General features: G+C 40.4%; 1 protein-coding gene across 1 annotated transcript; it reads right to left on the reverse strand.

Annotated features, from left to right (window-relative positions):
• Positions 1-230: 230 nt before the first annotated feature.
• LOC146455112 (uncharacterized) lies at positions 231-19,550 on the reverse strand. Its single transcript, XM_085094704.1, has 16 exons — positions 19,419-19,550; positions 18,248-18,318; positions 17,303-17,337; positions 16,881-16,941; positions 15,878-15,941; positions 15,169-15,249; positions 14,421-14,530; positions 13,910-13,968; positions 12,806-12,888; positions 11,992-12,028; positions 11,839-11,890; positions 7,032-11,003; positions 5,241-5,617; positions 3,444-3,890; positions 2,591-2,689; positions 231-1,308 (listed from the first exon to the last, which is right to left on the reverse strand). Exons 1-16 carry the CDS (start codon positions 19,482-19,484, stop codon positions 1,127-1,129), a joined length of 5,796 nt encoding a protein of 1,931 aa, XP_084950830.1. The 5' UTR covers positions 19,485-19,550; the 3' UTR covers positions 231-1,126.
• Between the last annotated feature and the right edge of the window lie 2,875 nt (positions 19,551-22,425).

Here is a 22,425-nt window from a genome sequence, read left to right on the forward strand (position 1 = left end):
ATTGGTCTGGGTGGGTGGGGTGAGATCATATATGGACTGAGGCGGCAGCCAGAGGCGCTTCTATATGCTGACGTCCGATCTCACCCTTAAGTTCCTCCGCAATTAAACTACGAGCTGCAAGAGAGGAAAAGTGGCACCCCCATTCTCCTTCTTCTTCCTATACAATAAACATTTAAACTTCGTCTTTATCATTGTTTTCTAAATTTTATTTACAATTTTTTATTTTAAGTAGGTCATATTTTAGTCTTGAGTTATTTTAGACTGCGAGCAGTCCCTCTTTTGCTCGAAAATCCGCAGGAAAAACGCAAAAACCTGAGCGAGCACGATATTCGAGGGGTGAGCGGCGAAGTCGCGGGCCGCACGGGCGCCGTAAGGCGAACGAAAAGAGAGACTACACTGCTCTCCTTTCGCTTGCCTTCCGGCTCCCGCACCACTCGTTGCCTCGCCGCTAGCGCGCGCGCCTCGCTCAGTTTTTTTTTTTTTTTTGCGTTCTTCCACGCGGATTTTCGAGCAAAAGAGAGACTGTCCGCAGTCTAGAGTTATTAGCGAGTTTACGCAACAGGACGGCTGATTTGGTGGGACGGCAAATTGTCCTTGTGTGACCAACGTGACGGCCAAGTATTCATGACTCTAAATTGTAACATTCCTACCGCTCGTGGTTTTCAGGTTGTCAAAGATGAGAGAACACCAGTTTTAGTCGAAAATCGCCTAAAAATGTGAAGGTACTAAGATGTCACGTTGGTCACACAACGATATTTCACTGTCCCCTTTCCTCAGCCGTCCTGTTGCGTAAGCTCAGCTATTTATGCCCGGTGTGCGCCTGGTGTTCAGTTCTGAACTGCGGAATTTCTGTCCAGATAAAACATCGATTTATGAACTGACTCGCGGGGGAAATTTTACTCGCTGCCTTGGAACAACACTTGGACGAAGTGCCAGTTAGCCGAGATTTTGGGCCAGTCATAAAAGACGTTGCACGATTTCTTGCGTGAGTTTTCCTGAACTAAACATAAAACAGACCAGTAGACCTAAGCGTGGTGGAGCAGCTTCAGCAAGATAACTGCGTCGACGCATTTCACAGTAACCAAAAGAAGCGTGGTCAACTAAGCGTGACCGCACCCTTCTCAGTTTAATTTGACATCACGCTCTTCAGACATAACAGGCCTTGCGTTACGCAGGCGGGAGGCTGGAGAGAGCAAGACTCTTTTACACCCGCGAGCCACTTGCTGAGAGCAGCGGCCACTCTTTCTGGTTGCCATGGAGACAGGTCGAGAAGAGAAACTGCTGCAGCTAGCTGGATGGCATACGTTACTAAGGAGAAAAGAAAAAAAGCATAGTGAGGGAAAGAAAAAAATTGTAATAACCCGTGTTATGATGTCTTAACTTTGTCTCAGGTCAATTCTTTGGTTATGCAATAATGACTGGTTCTAACTCAGAGCTGTGCGTTTGGATGAAAAATGAAACATATATTTGAACTGCGGGTGAAAGATTAAATACAAGAAAGATCCTTGCAGTTATTTACGCAACTTAAGCAGTTGCGAAAAGAAAACCTGAAAAAAATTCAGGCTTGAGCGGGGTTCGAACCCATGACCTCTGCGATGCCGGTCATGGGCTCGAAGCCCGTTCGAAGCCCGTTCAAGCCTGAACAAGTCTCTGGATGAAATCCTAAAGTGTGACCATTCAAATGAAAGTACTTTCTGTGGTGCTGTTTAGTATGCTTTATAAGCTGGCTCTAGCTTTTGAGTCTGTGGATGAAATCCTAACGTATGACCAGTCAAATGAAAGCTACTGAGCAGTACTTTCCTGTGGTGCTGTTTATTATGCTGTATAAGGTGGCTCTATTTTTTGAGTCTGTGGATGAAATCCTAACGTGTGACCATTCAAATGAAAGCTACTGAGCAGTTCTTTCCTGTGGTGCTGTGTATTATCCTGTATAAGGTGATTCTAACTTTTGAGTCTGTGGATGAAATCCTAAAGTGTGACCATTCAAATGAAAGCTACTGAGCAGTACTTTCCTGTGGTGCTGTTTATTATGCTGTATAAGGTGGCTCTATTTTTTGAGTCTGTGGATGAAATCCTAACGTGTGACCATTCAAATGAAAGCTACTGAGCAGTTCTTTCCTGTGGTGCTGTGTATTATCCTGTATAAGGTGATTCTAACTTTTGAGTCTGTGGATGAAATCCTAACGTATGACCAGTCAAATGAAAGCTACTGAGCAGTACTTTCCTGTGGTGCTGTTTATTATGCTGTATAAGGTGGCTCTATTTTTTTGAGTCTGTGGATGAAATCCTAAAGTGTGACCATTCAAATGAAAGCTACTCAGCAGTACTTTCCTGTGGTGCTGTTTATTATGCTGTATAAGGTGGCTCTAGCCGTTGAGTCTGTGGATGAAATCTGTTGTGTACTATTTCCCGGTGGTGTTGTTTGATTGTAATGCATTTCCCGAAATATATTTGGCCAGGATTTTCTCCAAATTTAAATTTAACCAATTCTTGGTAATGAAAAGGTAAAACCCGTTTAAAACAATGCGCTTGGGCTTAAACTGCATCTTATTTGTAACCTCTCAACCTCTACAGAGAAAAAATTATCTACCTTTTGAGTTAAATGTTTGTTCTATTAGTCCGCATAACACGTCCGTTATTTCAGGCACTGCAGTTTGCTGGTTTTCAATGGCAATCCTGCAAAAGACCCCTGAAAAACAAATTTCAGCAAGTTAGCTCGTAAAAGGGAATACTCTCTCAGAGGTCACACAATCCTGAAACTCCCAGCCGTCCGCCCAACGACTTACGGCTTGCATTGGTTCCGCTACTTTGGCTCACGAGTGGAACAGGCTACCAGATGGCGCCAGGAGATCGGAGACGCTGGCTGAGTTCAGGTGCGTGGTCCGGCAGTATTTGCACTTAGAGCGTGGATGCTTCCTGATCCCTGCGTTTGTTTGGGTGTGGCGGGTCTCGGATCTTTCGGGCGCCATCAGGTGCAGTGATCTTGACGCTAAATTTTAGTTTAAGAAGTAGAAATAACATTCAAGTGTGCTTAAAATTAGATATGATTGTCGTCTACTTTCGCAATTAAATCTCCCGGGTGCCGCCATTTTGGATTATATGACGTCATTGTGTTGCCGCTATTGTTAGTAAGCAGAAGTTCTTTTGTGTGAAACAATAGAGCAATGTAATTACGTCATGAAATCCAGGATGGCCGCGCCCGGGAAATTGAAAGCGAAAATCATATCTAATTTTTAGCACACTTGAATGTTATTTCTACTTCTTAAAATAAAATTTAGAATTTAGACACTATTTCCAACAATTTACCGTCCATTTGTTTTCGGAGTTAAGGTTCGCTTTTAAGTGAGCTGGTACAGAAACTTTAAAATAGGACAAGTCTCTATAATGATGTAAACACGTCTAGAGGCTTTTTACTTCATCAAGTAGGCGAACAACAAACATACCCAACAGTTGAATACACACAACAATCTGTGATTCTGCTAGTCTGCCTTGCGTCAGTTTACCACACCTCGAACAAATCTCACGTCCTTCTTCGCCACCTATCTGCTCCGCATTTTCCCTTGCTTCCTTGTCCTCGGTTACCCCTACACGGGGTAAATTTCTAGAGACATTCTCATCGCTTGATCTTTGACAGCAACAAGTGGACTTTCCTCTCGTCAAACTGTTTTCATCTGCTTTAAGAATTCCACTTTGAGCCGTTACCGGAGCAGTTACATCTCTACTGCAGATCATCTCATCATTAGATACTCCGCCACCCCAAGTCTCCAGTATTCTCCATATGTTGTCGATGATGAGGTTATTCACGGTCCATTGCCAACCAAGAACACAGGACAGTAACTGGAGCGACTTGACGAGCTCAAACGAATGTCTGTCAGCCACCAGGTTTCCATCTTAAATCAGATAACAACATTACTTTGAATGGGGAATTGTTTGACTTAAAAGGGTCAGTGCATTTCAACCTCCCGTGAATGCAATCTCTTCGAACACCTTTAAGTTTCCGCTTAAGAGAGGTTTAAATTTAGCATTCGTTCATCTTACGTGGGACCGGGACAACTATTAATGACGGTGCCTACTAATACAGAGGTATTTTTCCGCGGTTTCTGACCATGTGGGTAAAGCAGATTTTAGCAAGGGCTATTGGAATCCAAAAAGAAAATTGGGGGTAGGCACGCATTTTTTAGAAATAATTAAGCAATGATATTTCTAAAAAGCGCCAAAATATAAAGTAATGTATGGCAGTTTTTCCTAAACTGAAGCTTAATTATCTCTGAAAAATGCATGGTTACCCCAATTTTCTTTTAGGATACCAAGAGTACTAGCTAAGTTCTGCTTTGTCCGCATAGTTTTAAAAATATCCCTGTATTAGTGAGCACTACCCATACGAAACCCGAGTATCTCGAGATGCAGAGAACGTATGCGCAGTAACAATAGTAGGCACCGTCTTTAAGTGTCTGTTAAAGGTAGGTGGTTCTAACTTCTCACATGCAAAACTCAGCATAAAATCTCACATGTGACCAACCAATCAATTAAAAGTTGTTCTTGAACAAATTCTTCAATTTCAACTTCAGTGTTATGTTTACCACGCTTTTCTACCTTTTTGAGTCTGTAGGTAAATTACTTTGTTTTAAAAGAGCTCAACCGAATGTCTGTCAGACATTCACCACAAGCCACTAGGTGAGGAGCCACCTAGTGCAAATACTGTGAAATAAAGACGTTATTATTATTGGTTGTTGGCTGTTTCTTTTATCATCATCATCATCATCATCATCATCATCATCATCATCATCATCATCATCATTATTATTATTACTGTTGTTGTTGTTGTTGTTGTTGTTGTTGTTGGAATAAATGTGATGGAATATGTTAAGCCTGGTGAATGAATGAGAATGATGTATTAATCCATAAGTGATACAGGCATACTCGGAAAAAAATCCGAGTGCTCCTATCAGGAGTCCAACCTAAGACTTTCCGATTACTAGTTCGGATGCTCTACCACTGAGCTACAGGAGACTTGTGGGAGCTAAGGCCATTAAACTAGGTTCATGGGACAAATATCCTGCATACTGCTAGGATTGGAATGTATATAGTATATACAGGTATAGTTAAGTATACAGGTATATTGTATTATGATCTCACTGGACGAAAACCAAGTTAAAGTAATTATTTTTAAAAGTGAAGACTGTAAAGAACAATCAAGTGGTAAATCTATGTTATAACAAGCGTTCCCTGGCTGACCTTACCTTCATCAAAGCAAACATTACTGAAGCTTTCGTCTTGCAGCTTTTTCATGATCCCTAATCCAAGCTCTTTGACTGTCTCATCCGTAACCTTGTCACTTCCCAAGCTGTACAACGCGCGAAGAATGTTACCAAGGGCACTTGAAAACGAATCCGCCCAATTCAACAACACAACCAACAGAGTTCGAGACAAAGACAACTGTTCATCAAACGTGCAGTCCGGAGACGATCTCAGTATTTCCGGCCATACCGTAACCATGGCGACAATGAGCTCCAAGGCTGTATCCTGAAGACGGTGCAGTGACCGCATGACGTCATAACAGACAACGCGAACGCAGCCAAGATCTTCTTTGAGTCGACACAGAGCTGTGAATACACGGCTATGGAGTATAACAGACAAGGATGAGTGAAGTTGGGCATGAACGGTCACGAACTCTTAGACTCCATTTCTTACTTTATCAATGTTGTTAGATTTCGAGATGGATTTATATTTTCGTAAATTAGAGCAGTTCACTGGTATCATTTTGAACAACAACAAATCAAAATGTTAACAAAGTTAAACTTAATTTACAACATAATATATTAATACAAAAGAGGTAACATTTACTCAGAATAACTGAAAAGCTAATCGAGCTGAGTAAAACTAAATAATGTTTAAATATAGAAGGTAGGTTGGCACTAAAGTTTGAGCAAAGCAATGAAAGGGAAAAAGCTTAATAGGAATAAGAAGAAAGTTGGACAAGAACGTTATAATGAATGAATGAATGAATGAATGAATGAATGAATGAATGAATGAATGAATTCTTATATACCGCACATATCACCAAGTCTCATGGCGGTTTACATTTCTGTGGGGTGAGATCGGACGTCAGCATGTTAAGGCGCCTCTGGCAGCCGCTATCGGTCCATATTCGATCTCACCCACCCACCCACTTAACCCAAGCATGAGTGTGAAAGATAGAAGGCCAGACCACAACACCGGGAACTACGTCCCTTAACGTCCCACAAAGTAATCATGAACAAGGGTTGTGAGACGGGACCTACGATTTATCGTCCTTATCCGAGAAGACTAGAAAGTCTAACCGTTTGCAGATGTTATTACAAAGGCAGCACTTTCTCCTTAGTTATTTAAAGACCCTGAGTGTTGGTCCGGCCGGGGTTTGAACCCACGACCTCCCGCACGGGAGCCCGGTGCTCTACCAACTGAGCCAACCGGTCGGCGGTTGGCAAAGCGTTTCTCGTCCAGGCCTTCCTTATTTATTTGGTGGATTTTGACAGGGTCAGGTACCGACACAAAACTGCATAATTCGGAGATGCACGTGACAACGAAGCGCGAGAGTTGATGAGAAGGACGCGGTACGTGAGTAATGACGGCTTTGACTACCAAAGGAGAACGAAAACGCTTTCCACTTTCTTTCTTAGTTTAATCAACATCAAACAAAAAAAATCTGCAGTTAAGAGGTTTTGTTTGTGAGCTACAAAACAGCCCTTGTCACGGTTATCTACGCCATCTTGGAAATTAGAGGCAAAGATACCAATTCCCCTGCATTTCCTTACAATTGCTTTGCGACGCAGAAGTTTGTCCGCCAAGTCTCAAAAATCGCGGCCTTTGCCAAAAAAAGATTTTTATGAACTAAGTGAATAATTTTTTTTCTGTTCGTGAGTGTTGCAATTTGTAGGTTGAAACCCCTCCCTCTACTCACATATAGTCAAATACAGTAGAAGCCCTGTATATGCTGGCAATGAGAGTGAATATCAGAAAATAATGACATCGTCAGACTCAAAGTTACTTACCAAAGAGACAGAGCCCCTTTAATGTCACCATCTGTTGACCTGTGGCATGCTGTGATCAAACTCCGAGAGCACAGGGTTACCAACTGAGGAATCAGGTTCCCAAATTTCTCATCACCACGCGATAGCTGAGTAACGACTTCCAGCAGCCGCGCCTCAAAACCAGATTTAACAGGTTTCCATTCCTGTAATTCCTTATCAGATTGATATTGTCCAAGCTGGTCCAAAATTAAAGGCATCATGTCATCCTCGCGTGTTTTCAGAAACTGCACTATAGCGGAGGTAAGTGGCGTGCATGAAGAGATATTCTTGATGGTGCTGAGCCGTTGAACTACAACATTCAATTTCACCGAGTCTTCGTGCAAACGAGTAAGGCATTTAAATGCGTAATCCTTTTCTGAAAGAAACTTTGGGCGGACTAACAGAGGGCGATATTTGCAGTCTTGGCGTTCAGCTGTTTTTGTTGAATTGTTAGCGTTCATTCCAGCTTCGTTTGCGCCAATGTTCTTGGTTCGTTGTTTCACATGTTTTGCTCTCACTGGCTTATCACTAGTGCTACTTTTTGCCGGCTGTTTTGCCATCATTTGCTCACCACTGCCAACATTACCATGCGATGTGACTGAAACTACACCTGAAGAAGTCTTTCCACCTTTACACAACGCAGTGCTTTCTTGTCTTTGGTTGACGTTTAGTTGCGTTTTCATTTTCTTGCACTGAGAAGCAAGATTTATATCTTTTGCTGATTCAGAAACCGTTTGTTGCAAAGAGCGCTTTAGCGATTTGCTCTCTCCTGTAGGAGTCGATCTAAACATGCTCATTATACTCTCAGCAGACCGATTCTTCACTAAACTATCTCGATGGTCACGTCTTCTAATATCACAAGTCGTGTCACCTCCCAACGATGTCCTTTTCACGTTCTTTGAGGACAACTCAGTATAATTGACTATAGCGTGACATTCCTGTGGAGAATGGCTAGTTCTGCTAGTTGCCGTCGTGGTACTGGGACCTTTCTGCGTTTGTTTGTTGTATTCGCTCGTAGAGCTGGGAGAAGCTGGGTGCACCTCACCAGCCAAAGAACAAGGCGAAGGAGGAAGAGGGGAAAGAGGAGGGAAATCACCAATGCTAAGGTCTCCAATCGGAGATGCGTCATCTTCATCATCTGATGGGTTAGGAGAAGGTGGAAGAGGAGAAAGCGTATGGAACTGTTCACCAATGAGGTCGCCTAGGTTCCTCATCAAGGCTTGAATCGGTAAACTGTCTTGCTGAACCAAATTCACTGGTGCGCTCGCGAGTGTATCTGCTTTATCAGAAGACAATGATGGCTGCAAAGGTTCATTCTCGTCAAGTGCACTTTCTGCATTTAAGAAACATGATGAAGGAACTGGTTCATCAATTAGAGCTCTAAAAGTGAGAATACTGCCTTCAAAAATAGAATGCTTTCTTTCTCTCTTGGAACTCGAAGGCTGCTCGATTTCTTGACTAATAACGGAGAGCATACCTCCCTCAAAATCATTATGGGTATTTTCCTCATGGTTTATTGAATGTTCCGCTTCTATTTCAAAGGTCTCGTCTTGTAAAATGGAATTCTCCACATTCGATAGCTCAGCGGCTGCCTCTTTACTTGAGTAACCTTTTCTTAAGTCATCAGAGGTGTGGTGAAAAATGGCATATTCTGTCAAAACTACGTTACTCTCTTCAGAGCTTCCACCTTTGCATTTTTCCGCTAAGGATCTTGTTGATGTTGATGACGATGCCATTATGACATCACGGTCATCATCAACCTTCACAGCTGAGCTACCAACTACAGGGGTTTCAGGTATAAAATAATTACAGGGCACATCTTCTCTGGTATCTAAGTCACTGTCTCCAGAATTTCCATCTTTGCACTTTACGATGTTAAGGCCATCGGCCGTGGTTGAGGTATTGACTGTTGGGGCTTCACCATTTGCTATGGAGGAAGAATGAGTTACAAACTCTTTCGCTAACTGTAAGTCGCTGTGTTTAGAACCTTTATCTCTGTACTTTTCTGGTGAAGAAGGCGCTGTCGTTGCCGTCCTTGTGGTTAAATCGCGATTTACATCACTTTCACCACTCAACATTCTTACTCCAGCGTTTTCACACTTTGTACTTTTGTCTGAACAATTCAACAAACCTTTGGCGAACACTTCACCTGACTCAGAGTCAATTTTCACCTCTGTTTCTTTAAGAGAACGCCTTTGCTCCGGTAAACTATTTTCATCACAATCACAACTTATAGGCACAGATACACCAGCAGTCTTTGTCTCTATTGTGGAACTGCAAATATCCCGAGTTTCTCGCAAAGGAAGCTCAGTTTTGTCGGATGAATTCGTGTCAACAACAGGAGCTGAGTCAATCTCCAACTGATCTGGTACGTCTTCAAAACGTTCGAGGATTTCGTTGTTGTTTTCTTCAAGAGTTGCTTCCTTCTGCTCTGAAACAGTTTCCTTGTTTTGTAAAATGTTTTCACCGACACTTGGTTCATTTTTGCCATGCGGCGACGTTTGTTCGTCTATTATATTTGTTACAACATTTTTTACGTCGTTGATGGGTCTGGCTTTAATACTATCGTTGTTATGTATGCTGTGGTCAGAGGAAGATATTTCACCAAAATTGTCTCTTGGTTCCGTTAACATGATAACTGGGACACTACTTTCATTTCCAGATTCAGACGACGAAGAAAGCTTCTGCTCATTTTCAACAGCAAGCTTACCAACTTTGCTGTTTTCGTTCTTGTTATCGCTGTTGATAGCAACACGATCCACTTCCTCAGAAAATGCATTTGAACTGTTTTCGTTCGTTACGTTTACATGTAAGCTTGAGATCGAGTCTCCTTGGTAACCAAACTCACTAGTGTTTTTATGGCTGACACCCTCAGCATCAGAACTTTGGACGTGTTGTTCACATTCAACTTTTCCCGTATTCTCGCTATCACCAACCTGCAACTTTTTAACTTTTCTTGCGACGCCATTGCTTCCTAACTCAGTATCTCGGCTTGAATTCAAATCACTTCCAGTCTCTTTTTCACTGTCAGCCTCAGACGAGGAACTGAGTTTCATTGCTTTAGTCCTGGATCGAGTCATAACGCGTAGCTTCGGTGACGTCACTCGACGCTTTCCTTTCCGCAGGGGACTGGAAAATTCCGATGCATTAGAGGATTCTACAGTCTTGGAAACCTCTGTATCTTTTTTGTCAACCCTTGCATTATCAGAAAATCTCCTTTCTGTATCGTGCGAATTCTTGCCCATTAGATGAACGGTTTCACCTTGTTCAAGTATATTTTTGTCATCTGAGGTTTCATTTTCGGAATCACACTTAACCTCGCAGTTTGACAAAGGAATATTTTCAGAACCTTTCAACTTATCTGGTGTCTTTTCGGCTAAAGGTTCTTCATGTTCTGTTTGTCTATTATCCGCATTACTGCTATTCTTCGCCGAGTCTTTGAAATTTTTGACTACAATTTCCCCATGATCAGGTGGAATATCAACTGATACTATCGATGTCTGTTCAGTTAAAGATTCTTCAAGCTCCGTTTTTCCATCATCCGCATTGCCATTATTCTTCACAAAGTCTCTGGAACCTTTATTATCAAAATCCTCATCAGCAACCAGACTCTCATCAGCTGTCCTTGCAGGGCTTGTTACAAATTCACCAGGCTCAACGTTATCACCAATAATCATGTCCGCCAAATCACCCAAACTGGAATCACTATCTCCATCGTCACTAGCCTCGCCATCATCCTCACTCTCGCTGACGCTCCCTTCCGAGGAGCTACTGCTCCCCAGTGCTCCTCTGTCGGGGCTGGGCGGTAGAGGACTGAGTGCGGGTCCAATATCGGATAGCTCTCTGAGTTCACGCATAATATGTGCTACTTGCTGATTTGAATAGGAGACTGGGGAAGAGCTCTGTTTGGTGGCTTTGGACGCCTGAGTTAGTTGCGCGGTTTTACGTTTCTGTCTGCAGGGAATAAGCAACTCAATGTTAACAATTTTTAGTAAATCGAGTAAGAAGAAAAACGAAGCACTTATGCATTAGTACGCTGTTAGTTGCTCCTATACGTGGACACATCCCTTCGAAAACTCAATCTACATGTATGTGTGTATCAAATGTGACTTGATCGGCAAAAAAATTTCCGAGCATGAAGGTGATTCAGGCGTACTGTCGTGTCTAAACTTGCTTGGTATTGACGTTTGTTCTGTAGGGACCAATTCACGCAATTCACTGAAGTTCACCGACGCTTTAATGACCGCTCAATAAATCGCAGCCCCCGCCTGTTACAAACATTCGGCGTTCCACAATTTCGGCGAAAAGCAGCCACCAATCAATAAGCTAATCGTAACTTCGAGTGACTCGTCAATACAGATTATTTCAACAACACACAAGCACGATATTCACGTGACTGAAAAAGACGCGAACAATGTACAGGAAACCCAGCCGCAACATGCTCATACACTTAGATGTCGCCAATGGTGTTACTTCAAAGTACAAAGTACATTTACTTTGCCGACAGCGAACGTACAAGTACAGTAGAAAAGACTGTTTGGTTTATCAATAGAGTTGATAACTTACGTTAGCTCTTCGTCAGAGCGAATCTACGAAGGGAATCCTTCTGTCGATTTGCTCTGACGAAGGGCTAACGCACGAAACGTCAGCACTCGAATCTCTTTACGTTGGCCAATTTACCTTCAGTTATCAACTCTGTTGATAAACCATGCAGACATTCGTTTCTACTCCCCACCGACGCAGCACCGCAGTTTCTTTAGAAACTAACTTCCTTGTACAAGTACAATACCTTGGTTTGGGCGCCTGCTTTGTTCCTGATATGTTGTAGTCAAGAGCTTTTGCTAGAAGAAAAACAAAAGAAATTAGTACAACTAAAAATTAAAACTAAAATAAAATTATGCTTTGCTACTTTCACAAGGAAAACAGTCAATTTAACACTCACCCAGTTCTGCGTCGAGCTTGGCACTTTCAACCTCTTCCTGTTGTAAAAGAAACAAGAAAAGATCACATGAAACAGCGTCATAGTTATACCTTTTGCTTTCACTGTGTTGTGGCACTTTGTTGAGGCAACGAGGGGTGGAAAATGTCTCAGAATATTAAAACTTTATTGCCCCTCCCTCCCCCCTCCCTTTCTCGAACAAATGGGGACACAAGCCATCGTCCCTTCGTTAGCTAGTGCTTTGATTCCAAAACATCTCGTTAAGTAAGGCAGGGATGGCGCAGTGGTGAGAGCACTCGCCTCCTACCAATGTGGCCCGGGTTCGATTACCGGACTCGGCGTCATATGTGGGTTGAGTTTGTTGTTGGTTCTCGTCCTTGCTCCGTGAGAATTTTATCCGCTGGTTCTCCGCTTTTCCCCTCTTCTCAAAAAGCAACATTTCCAAATCCCAATTCGATCCGAATCTGAGGGCACAGAGTTGTCAGCCGTAATAGACTGTTAAGTAATGAACACGTGAATGATCATTGCAGTTATATGCGCAACTTAAGCAATTGCGAAAAGAAATCCTGAAGAACTGCGATGATCATTCAGTCATTCATTCTTTCTTCCGCAGTTCGAATGTATGAATTTCATAGTGACTTGACTAGGAAAAGTTTGGTATTTTTGGAAAGTGGTCGCTCAAGAGAGGTGGTCGCTTACGAGAGGTGTTCGCAAGGGGAGGTTCGGTATTCACTTTCAGACTGCTTAATGTCACCCTCTTAAAAAAAAGTTGATTTATTTTATTTACTTAAGGTGATAAATACCCCTAAAATTTTACCTCGGATTTCTCCAGCTGTTGCTGAAGTTTTGTAATCTTTCTGTTGGCTTGCGTCAGAGATTTGGTCAAATCTTTGTTCTGATCTGTAACGAGAATAAATACCACATACTATAGACCAAAAGCCAGTCCAAATTTGTTACGAGTAAGAACACACTGACCTGTTTATATACAAGACCTACTTATTAACATGTACACTCCTGCACCCAACCTTAGATCTACTTCTTCAAAACTATTAGTTAGTGTTACTGCTTTCTCTTATTTAAAGATTTACGGAGACAGAGCGTTCTCTGTCTGTGCTCCTAAATTATGGAACTCTTTACCCACTGAAATAAGGACTGTATAGTCAAATCCTGTTATTACGGATACCGCTGGGACCAGAAAAAGTTTCCGTGTTACAGAGTGTCTTTGTTAAGCGGGTTAATTTTAAGGAAAATGTTTGGAGCGGGATCAAGGAAACAGCCAGTACTAACGAGTGTCCGTGTTAAGCGGGTGTCCGTAAAGCGGGGTTTCACTGTACTTCAGTTTATTGTTTTACAAAAAAGTTTAAAACGTTTCCTTTTATTAGAAAATTTAGTTCATATCTAGTTCATTTTCACATATTTCGACACTTTTTTGTACATATTTTTAACACCCTTGTTTTAGTATTGAATTGTTCTCACTTTTGTAAAGTGCCTTAGAACTTTTGAATTTTGGAGCTATATATTAAGGACCTCTTCATATGAGCCCGGTCGACCGAGCTGGCTCGGTTTCGAAGATCTCGCCTCGCCACTCTTTTCTTTACAAAAATTTCGATGTGTTCATATGAGAAGGCGGGCAAAAACCGAGATCTCGGTAACTGAGCTGGAAATCTTTCCCATGTGAACACTCCATCCCGGATACCGGGACTGTCCGTGACGAAACATTTTCAACTGCGCATGGCTTGTAAGATCGCTGGCAAGTCGGGACGCGGTTCCACGGGTTTTCTGAGGGCCTTTTGGACATTTTTTTATCTCGGCCGGTAACCGGGATTAAATTTCCCATATGAACAGAAGACAAAATTTGTCCCGCCTACTGGGCTCATATGAAGAGGCCCTAAATTGTCATTGTAATTTGTAATACACTGACCTTTCTCTTTCTTGAGTTGTTCCTGTAACTTGGAAATCGTGGCCGAACTTTTCTCCAGACTGCAAAAGATACCAAGAACAGCCATAGTTTAAAGAGAATAAAAATTGCACAATTTAGAAATACACAATTGAAGAGTTTCAGCCGGAACCACCTTTTGGACGTTTTGGGTCAGAAATCCGATTGCTCCAAATTTGCTCTATTTTCGTTTTGGACTTTATTTTTGGACCAGTCAACAAACACTTGTAAACAAACGCAGTTCTCCATATTCATCTGCAGACCCAAATTAGAAGAGTTGACAACGTTTGAAAAAACACGAATTCATTTTAATAGTGACGTTTCCGTTGCCGCCGCCGTCGTCATTGCTAAAGCTCCCTATTGTGACCATGCAATGGACTGACAGCCCATCGGGGAGGGGGGGGGGGGGGGTAGTAATTCTGTTACATGTAGTTGTTTAATGCTACAGTGACTGAATAATGAGAACTTTACTTTTCCACAAAGCTTTTGCTCTAACCTTTTCTTTTGTTTTTGAACCTCATGTGCTTGGACTTGTTTCTCCAGTCGCCATGCACATTCTTGTTCATCTTTTAACTTTGCTGTGTTCATCAATTCTGAACTTAACGTCTGTAAAGTATACAACAGATACATACACGCACTCTAGCTAAAGTATTTTTTTTTTCAAAGATTTTTTTAACCTAGTCAATTTGAAAGTAACACTTTATACCAAAAAGAAGGTGCTATTTCTGAAGAATAAAAAAATGTAATGGGTTAATCAGGATTTTCATAAGACTTTTTTCAAAGTAAGAAATTTTGATCATGGGGGCGAAATCGTAAAGTGTGACCATTCAAATGCAAGCTTCTGAGCAGTACTTTCCTGTGGTGCTGTTTATTATGCTGTACAAGGTGGTTCTGACTTTTGCGTCTGTGGATGAAATCCTAAAGTGTGACCATTCAAATCAAAGCTACTGAGCAGCACTTTCCTGTGGTGCTGTTTATTATGCTGTACAAGGTGACTCTAACGTTTGAGTCTGCGGATGAAATCCTAAAGTGTGACCATTCAAATGAAACCTACTGAGCAGTACTTTTCTGTGGTGCTGTTTATTATGCTGTACAAGGTGATTCTAACTTTTGAGTCTCTGGATGAAATCCTAAAGTGTGACCATTCAAATGAAAGCTACTGAGCAGTAATTTCCTGTGACGCTGTTTAAATTATTCCTCAGAACAACATAAAATTATATAAAACATATATTACTAATATGTACTTCAAGTCTCTGTACTTTTCCTCTTAATTCTGAAATAGTTGAATCAGCCAAAGATTTTTCCCGGAGAAGTCTTGCTGCATTCTGAAACAAAAATATATTTCATTTAATATCCACCTATAATTAAGAAGATTTGGAAAGAGCTGTACCTATTGATCCCTCAAAATTCTTTATTAACTCACTGATAATGTAAATTATCTAGAATACTGTATAAATTATTACTAACAGCAAAATCAGAGACAACCACTTGTCTGATTTTAATGCAACTAAGCTCTCTGACATGCAGTTTACAAACTGTACGTTTTGCTCCCGATAGGCTACCAGTAAGTGCTCTGTTTTATCAATACTGAGTTAGCTGCCTAAGGGTCTAGTTCTTTAAAACTTGATTAAATTAAGCTTGGCGTGTATCTACAGATCCTCATGTCTTGAGACTCAATTCCTAAAAATTTTGAGAATTGAGTCTCCAGTCTTTCAACCTTCAACCTTATGTGCAAAAGACTAATAATAAATTATTGTTGTTTCTTTGAGCAGCTTGTTTTTGACTTTACATATTTGAGAGCTCCTTGTTTCTCGATTCTTGATCCTAGCGTCTTGAAACTTGAACGTCTCGGCATTCGAGATGTGAGAATCAAGTTTAGAGGATCAAGTCAAGATGGTCAACTGATGGTACATTTGATCAGTATTGCATATATAAGTACACATTTGTCAGTACCTTTCGTAGCGGTTCTGTTGAATGCATTGACCTATCCAGTTGACCCTGCAAAGCTTCTATTTTCCTGCAAAACAATGAAAGATACAGTAAATAAATCATCAGTAACAAATTATTAGTTTTCGCAGAACAGTAATTACACATACAATGGGTATTAGTATTAAGCATCATGGCTGTGCAATTAGAACTATTTTATCTATAAGACATTACATGTATCTGAGCTGTTTCATGACATTTGTATACAGAATAGCTTGGGGATAACATAGTACATGTCAGAGAAACCCAGGTATGTCACTAAGAGCTGGCTTCTGGAGAATTTCACCATCTGAAAGAGATCCTATCACCCGGCTAAAATAGACCCTTCTCCAAAATGGCGGCAACAGATTTGAATGAGTTGAAATTGAACTGAAAAACTGATACCAGCATTGGAAAGAACACCTTAGTTTTCTTTAGTAACCTTGCAAAGTTTTAGCATATTAGGTGTCACATCAGCTTAGGAAATGTAAGATGAAATTTGGCGGCGTTTGTATGACTGGGGGTGTATTTCATACCCCCAGTCATACAAACGTCTGTAAATTTTTCATTTTCCAACTTACATTTTCTCAGCTGATATAACACCTGATATGCTGAGACTTTGTAGGGTTACTAAAGTAAAAGTGCTCTTTTTAGTGCTTGTACACATCTTTAATTTTAACTTATTTGAATTTTTCGGCCACCATTTTGGAGAAGGGTCTATTCCAACAGAACAAAATACTTGAGGCTAATTTCAAAGGTGCACAATCCAGCTAAAGAGCCAGCTGGGTTTATTAACAAGACTGCTGAGGTTTTTCAGTACATCCCTGGAAACCTGAAGTTGTGTTTGTTCAGAGGATAACACAGCAGGATAAGAACTTCAATGAGATACATGCACAACTACATGTATACATGACACTCAGATTATTGCCAGATTGCTATCGATCATAATTCCCAATACAATGCAATACATCGTAAAGAAAAATTCACTCACAGTTGAGCTGCCTCTAACTTCAATGTGAAATCCGAAGCCTGTTGAAGATGTTTGTCAGATTCTAGAAAGGACCAAGTAGAGAGCTTCTTTATACATTATAGTCAATATTGTACAAGTAACAAAGCATGCACTCAATAAGTGTCATTTTGGGAGTCAATATCAGCAACTGCAGAATACAACACTTACTGCAAAACAAAAATTAGTCAACCAGATTATTGCAAAACAGCAACCACACTACCTAGCTAGATAGAATAATTAAAGTTATGGTAAAAGAGATCAATGTTCAGCAATTGAAACTAATTTCTTGTAACCCCAAGTTATTCAATAGTATAGAATGTCAGATAAAAGTGTATTAATTTTGTACCCATTTAGTTCCCTGGCTTTACAAAAACTTAAATAACAAACAAACTATATAAACATACCAATGCACTTCTGCTGGTACTTCTTTATCAGTTCACTGAAAATAACAATGATCATAACTTATTAGTGTGCGACTGCCACAGGTGTAACTTTGTATACCTAAAATCCCTCAATTGAACCTCAAAGAGAAGAGTCACTGAAAACAAGTTCTTAGAGTTTTGTTGAGTGTGATGGGCTTATCACTGGAGAGGTTAACTATTAAAGTCAGTTTGAATATGACCCTGATAGCAAACCCTTACGGTTCATGTCTGGGACCATAGAAGGTGGGTGGGAAGCCAGAGTAAATTCCATGTACATCTATGCTGAATATATGCTGAGAGTTTTGAAGTTCTGAGCCAAGAGGCTGCTAAAGCTGACCCAATTATTACATTAACCTCATCTCCCAGACTCTCCGCTCCCCCTATCTGCAAACTCTAAATCCTAAACCGGGAGAGAACTCCTGGATACTTTTGGATTACAACAGTTCATTTGAAGGTTGAATTTTTCAAATGCCAAGGTAATTTTTCTTCACCCCTGCCGTATGAGGTAATCTTACAACAGGCACTACCACTGTCTTATGCCGCTTTACAACAAAGAACACAATTGTACACCAGTACGCCGAGTTATTTGGACACCCACGCCGAAGATCTTCGGCTTAACCTACGTATAATGCAGCCTAGGTGGGAGGCTGATTATTAGATGGATTTTACTATCTGAGCCGGTTTTCTTTTCTTTTCTTTTCTTTTTTTTTTTTTTTTTTTTTTTTTTGGAGGGGGGGGGGGGGTATTTTAACACTTTACAACATACTGTGTATTTACACTGTACATACAGCATAATGAGAGAGAGAATAAAGGATCCCTGATTTCTTGGAATCATATAAACTGTGTTCCCGTACAAGGTAAAATTGTAATAAGAAAGGCATGTTTGCATTATTCACTTACTCAATATTACTTCATGTGCATACTTACTCTGTTGATATAATCTTTTCCTTTACTGTCATTAAAGTAAGTGAATGTTGCCTCTTAGAAGCCTCAAGTGCCTACATGTAAGATGCAAATAATTAAGCTTGTATTAAATTTGTTTTAAGGACGGTGCCTAATAATAAAGAAGTATTTTTGTGCGGTTTATGACCATGCGGGAAAAGTAGATCTTAGCAAGGCCTATTGGAATCCAAAAAGAAAAATGGGGGTAACCACGCATTTTCAGAGATAATTTTAAGCAACAATATTTCTAAAAAGTGCCAAAATATAAAGCAATGTATGGGATTTTTTTCTAAATTAAAGCTTAATTATCTCTGAAAAATGCATGGTTATCCCCAATTTTTTGGGGGATACCAAGAGCACATGCTAAGTTCTGTTTTCTCCTTATAGTTTTAAACCACACAAAATATTCCTGTATTAGCAGGCACGACCCATAGGAAACCCAAGTATCGTCCTCAAGGACGGTGCCTACTTTTGCTACTGTGCATACATTCTGCACATCTGGAGATACTCGGTTTACGTGTGGGTCATGCCTGCTAACACAGTAATATTTTTGAGCGGTTTAAAACTATGCAGAGAAAGCAGAACTCAGCAAGTGCTCTTGGTATCCAAAATGAAAATTTCGGGGTAACCATGCATTTTTCAGAGATAATAAATCTTCAATTTGGAAAAAACGCCATACACTGCTTTGTATTTTACGGCATTTTAGAATAATTGTTGCTTAAAATTATCTCTAAAAAATGCGTGGTTACCCCCAATTTTCTTTCCGGATTCCAATAGCAGATCTGCTTTTCCCGCACAGTCAGAAACCGCGCAAAAATACTTCGGTATTAGTAGGCACCGTCCATCGTCCATCACACAGCATAACCATCGATCCGCTGAACAATGATTCTTATGTAGAATTTTAGGTTGACTTTGATTTTCATTTTGCTCCAAAAGTGCCTGAAGTCTTGCATGTGGCTTCATCACAGAACATCGCCCTCCGTTTTGTTCGCTCCAAAGAGTCTGTTTTTCCCCTATTTTTCTTGCTTTTCGTTCACTTACTCGATATTTCGGCCTCACAATTTTCACATGCATGTCAGAACGTCACCGAAACGTAAGTCTTATCTCATATGTGCATACGAACGCCAAAGATAATTTTCGAAAGACTTCCACAAACCTCCTTAAGTTTTGCGCATGAAGAACAAGAGGGATCACTGCAACTGTCGTCTGCTGCATCAGCCATTGTTTTTGATGACCAAATGTTATATGTTCAAAACGCTAGAATTTGGCGAGAATTTGCCATCAAAACGATCAAAACTGTATATGTTTTCCGCCATTTTGAAGTGACATTGAGAGGAGCCTGGTTACCACAATCATGGCGGACAATCTTCGGAGCGTTCTCGGATCGGGCGCAGAGATCTTCGTAAGTCTTCGGGAATACGTTCCCAATCACATGCACGTGCACAGAGACTTTGTACTGAAACCTTTTTAATTTTGGTTTTTCAAGAATATGATTGACATAAATCATTAAATCTCAAAGGTGTGACTAGTTTTCATTTATTTGGTGATATTTTCCCGATATTCATTTATTTATTTTTGTTGGCTTTGGAATAAGTGACCTTGTACATACTCCAGGCAGTGATGCACACACTACATAAGAATATCTTTGTCAGTGAATTTGAGAAAGGTGCACTAAAATAGTGACTAAAAAATCGCAGTCTAAAAATCTTCAGTAAAAATTAGTCTTGTGTGAAGGGCTTGCAGCAAAGAGATCTACTCAACCCACCGCGAAAAAAAAAGCAACACGAGAAAAACTCCGAAGGCGACCAGGACAAAACCTGTCTTTGATAACTAAAATATGTTTGTTTGTTTGTTTTTTTATCTCAAAGAGAGTAACTATATGTATTCCAGTGTCCTTTTCGATTCTGTTGCATGTATTCGGGTGGGCTCCTGATATGCATATGATGTACTGCAAAAGTTATATAAGATAGCTCGATAGGAAACAAGCTTGCAGGCGTGGCAGTCTTTTCCGGCCATAAAAGATTACATGCTGCGCACAGGCTAGAGAAGGGCGTAAACGGAAGAAGTATCACGCGAATTTGATGTCATTTCAAAACCCACGAATGTCTGTCTGTCTGTCAACAGAACCAAAAAAATTAATTGTTTAGTTTTGTTATAAATTATCGCCCCAGTGCAATAAAACTGTCGATTAGTGCCTCTTGCCAGAGACAGAGTAGGCCGGTATGCACTGAACTTGAAAAATGTTAGGCTAACGTAAGTTTCAAGTTCTCCCATTTTTGTTTCCAAAATGTGCTAGAAACGAGTTGTTGTTGTTGTCGATCACGAGTTGTTCCTTTCAAGAATTGAGTTGATTTCTTTCCTCTTGTTGTTATTTCTTTATTTATACTAGAAATACGTGACTCGCAAAACCTCGCGAAGCTAGGGCTGGGTGGACAGTTGATTTGAAGTGCTAAGACAGCCAGAAAGTATAAATTGTCTCGCTCTTTATGATAGTGATTGAGAGGATAGTGTGCCCTTTGAATAGCCGCGCCCTTATGCAAGTTGTGTGATCACACCCACTCTGTGCGATGTTATCCCCACAGACTGTGGGAGTGATACACTGTAATTAGCAGAACGTTAGGGATGCATCATTAGAAATGATTTTGGTAGTGAAAGGGTTAGTAAAAGTGTACAATAGTTTGCAAATGATGTTATATTTATATTAATGATGTTCCCGCGTGTTTAAAGTATGCGACAGCTCGTATGTTTGCAGATGACACTACCATCACAAATTCTCATAAATCTACGGCGCGCCCTCACCGGGAAGTTACTAGCTAATCAGCTTAGCTTAAATGTTCTTAAAACGGAGTACACGTATTTTTCCTCTGATTATAACCTATCTAATCTTGGAATCTTCGCGATAGATCCCGTGAAAATTGTTGAGCAACCTATAACCAGAGTTCAGTCCACTAAGTCCCTTGGGGTTGTATTTGATCAACGTCTAGTATGGGAGGAGCATGTTGACAGCCTTTGCAAACGTGTCTCTTCAGGACTAGCTGCGTTAAAACAGGCTCCTCAGTATGTTCCCCAAGACACACTTTTAACAATTTACTACACGCTTATTAAACCCCTCGTTGATTACTGTGACGTAGTATGGGGTAATTTAAATAAACCTCTAAAGGCGACACTCCAAAAACTCCAAAATCGAGCGGCCAGAATTATAACCCGAAAGGGTTACGATGTAAGGTCTGCTGATATTAGAAGGAATTAAGATGGGACGGCCTGGAAATTACCAGGAAAAAACATTTAGCAATCGTTATGTGCAAAGTTGTGAACAACAAAGCTCCAGGTTATCTCATCAATCTTTTTGAAAAAAGCAACAGTGGTTATGCGCTACGAGAGAGTGAAAGTAGACTTCTCTCCAAATATAACACTGAATTTGTTAAAAGCAGCAGTTTTTCTTTTATTGGGGCAAAGATACAGAACACCATCTCATATCATATTAGAACTGCTCCCACTCTCTCCGTCTGCTTTAAAAAACAAAAAACGACAACAAAAAACAAATAAAAAACCTCGCTGTATATGGTCTATCAGTCTACTTTCACCATTGAATAACTTGTATTACCTTTCACACGGCTTTTCAGTAAAGCAGTAGTCTTCTGTTACTGATGTAAATTCCGTGGGTAAACAAAGTTTGTTCATTCATTCATTCATTCTAGTAAATAAAGTAAAGGTACGTTTGTGGAGATCTCAATCAATCAATCAATCAATCAATCAATCAATCAATCAATCAATCAATCAATCCATCAATCGTCTATTAACCCACGTATAACGTCCAATGAGCTAAAAGCTCGTTCAAAATGCGTACGTGCTGAATAAAATATAAAAATAAAAGTACAAAGAAAAAAAAAAGGCAAAGCCTAGATATATCAGTAAAAATTACTCATGTATATTATACAAATATCAATACTTAAGAATTATCATGCGAAATCGCGCGGAATATCGCCTGATACTTAGCCGACGAGGCCGGAGGTCGAGTTGCAGGAAATAGCTCAAATTAGGAGATATTCCGCAATATTGAGCAGGGACTGATTGTTTTATTGTTTTTATTGTTCAACACATTGATTACAAAATACACTTTTATTGTAGAAAAGCAGGATCTTTATTTTTCCATTATTCTTCCC

The sequence above is a fragment of the Pavona decussata genome, unplaced genomic scaffold (genome assembly GCF_977016875.1).
Source record: "Pavona decussata unplaced genomic scaffold, jaPavDecu1.1 SCAFFOLD_286, whole genome shotgun sequence".
In the NCBI taxonomy this organism is placed as follows: Eukaryota; Metazoa; Cnidaria; class Anthozoa; order Scleractinia; family Agariciidae; genus Pavona; species Pavona decussata.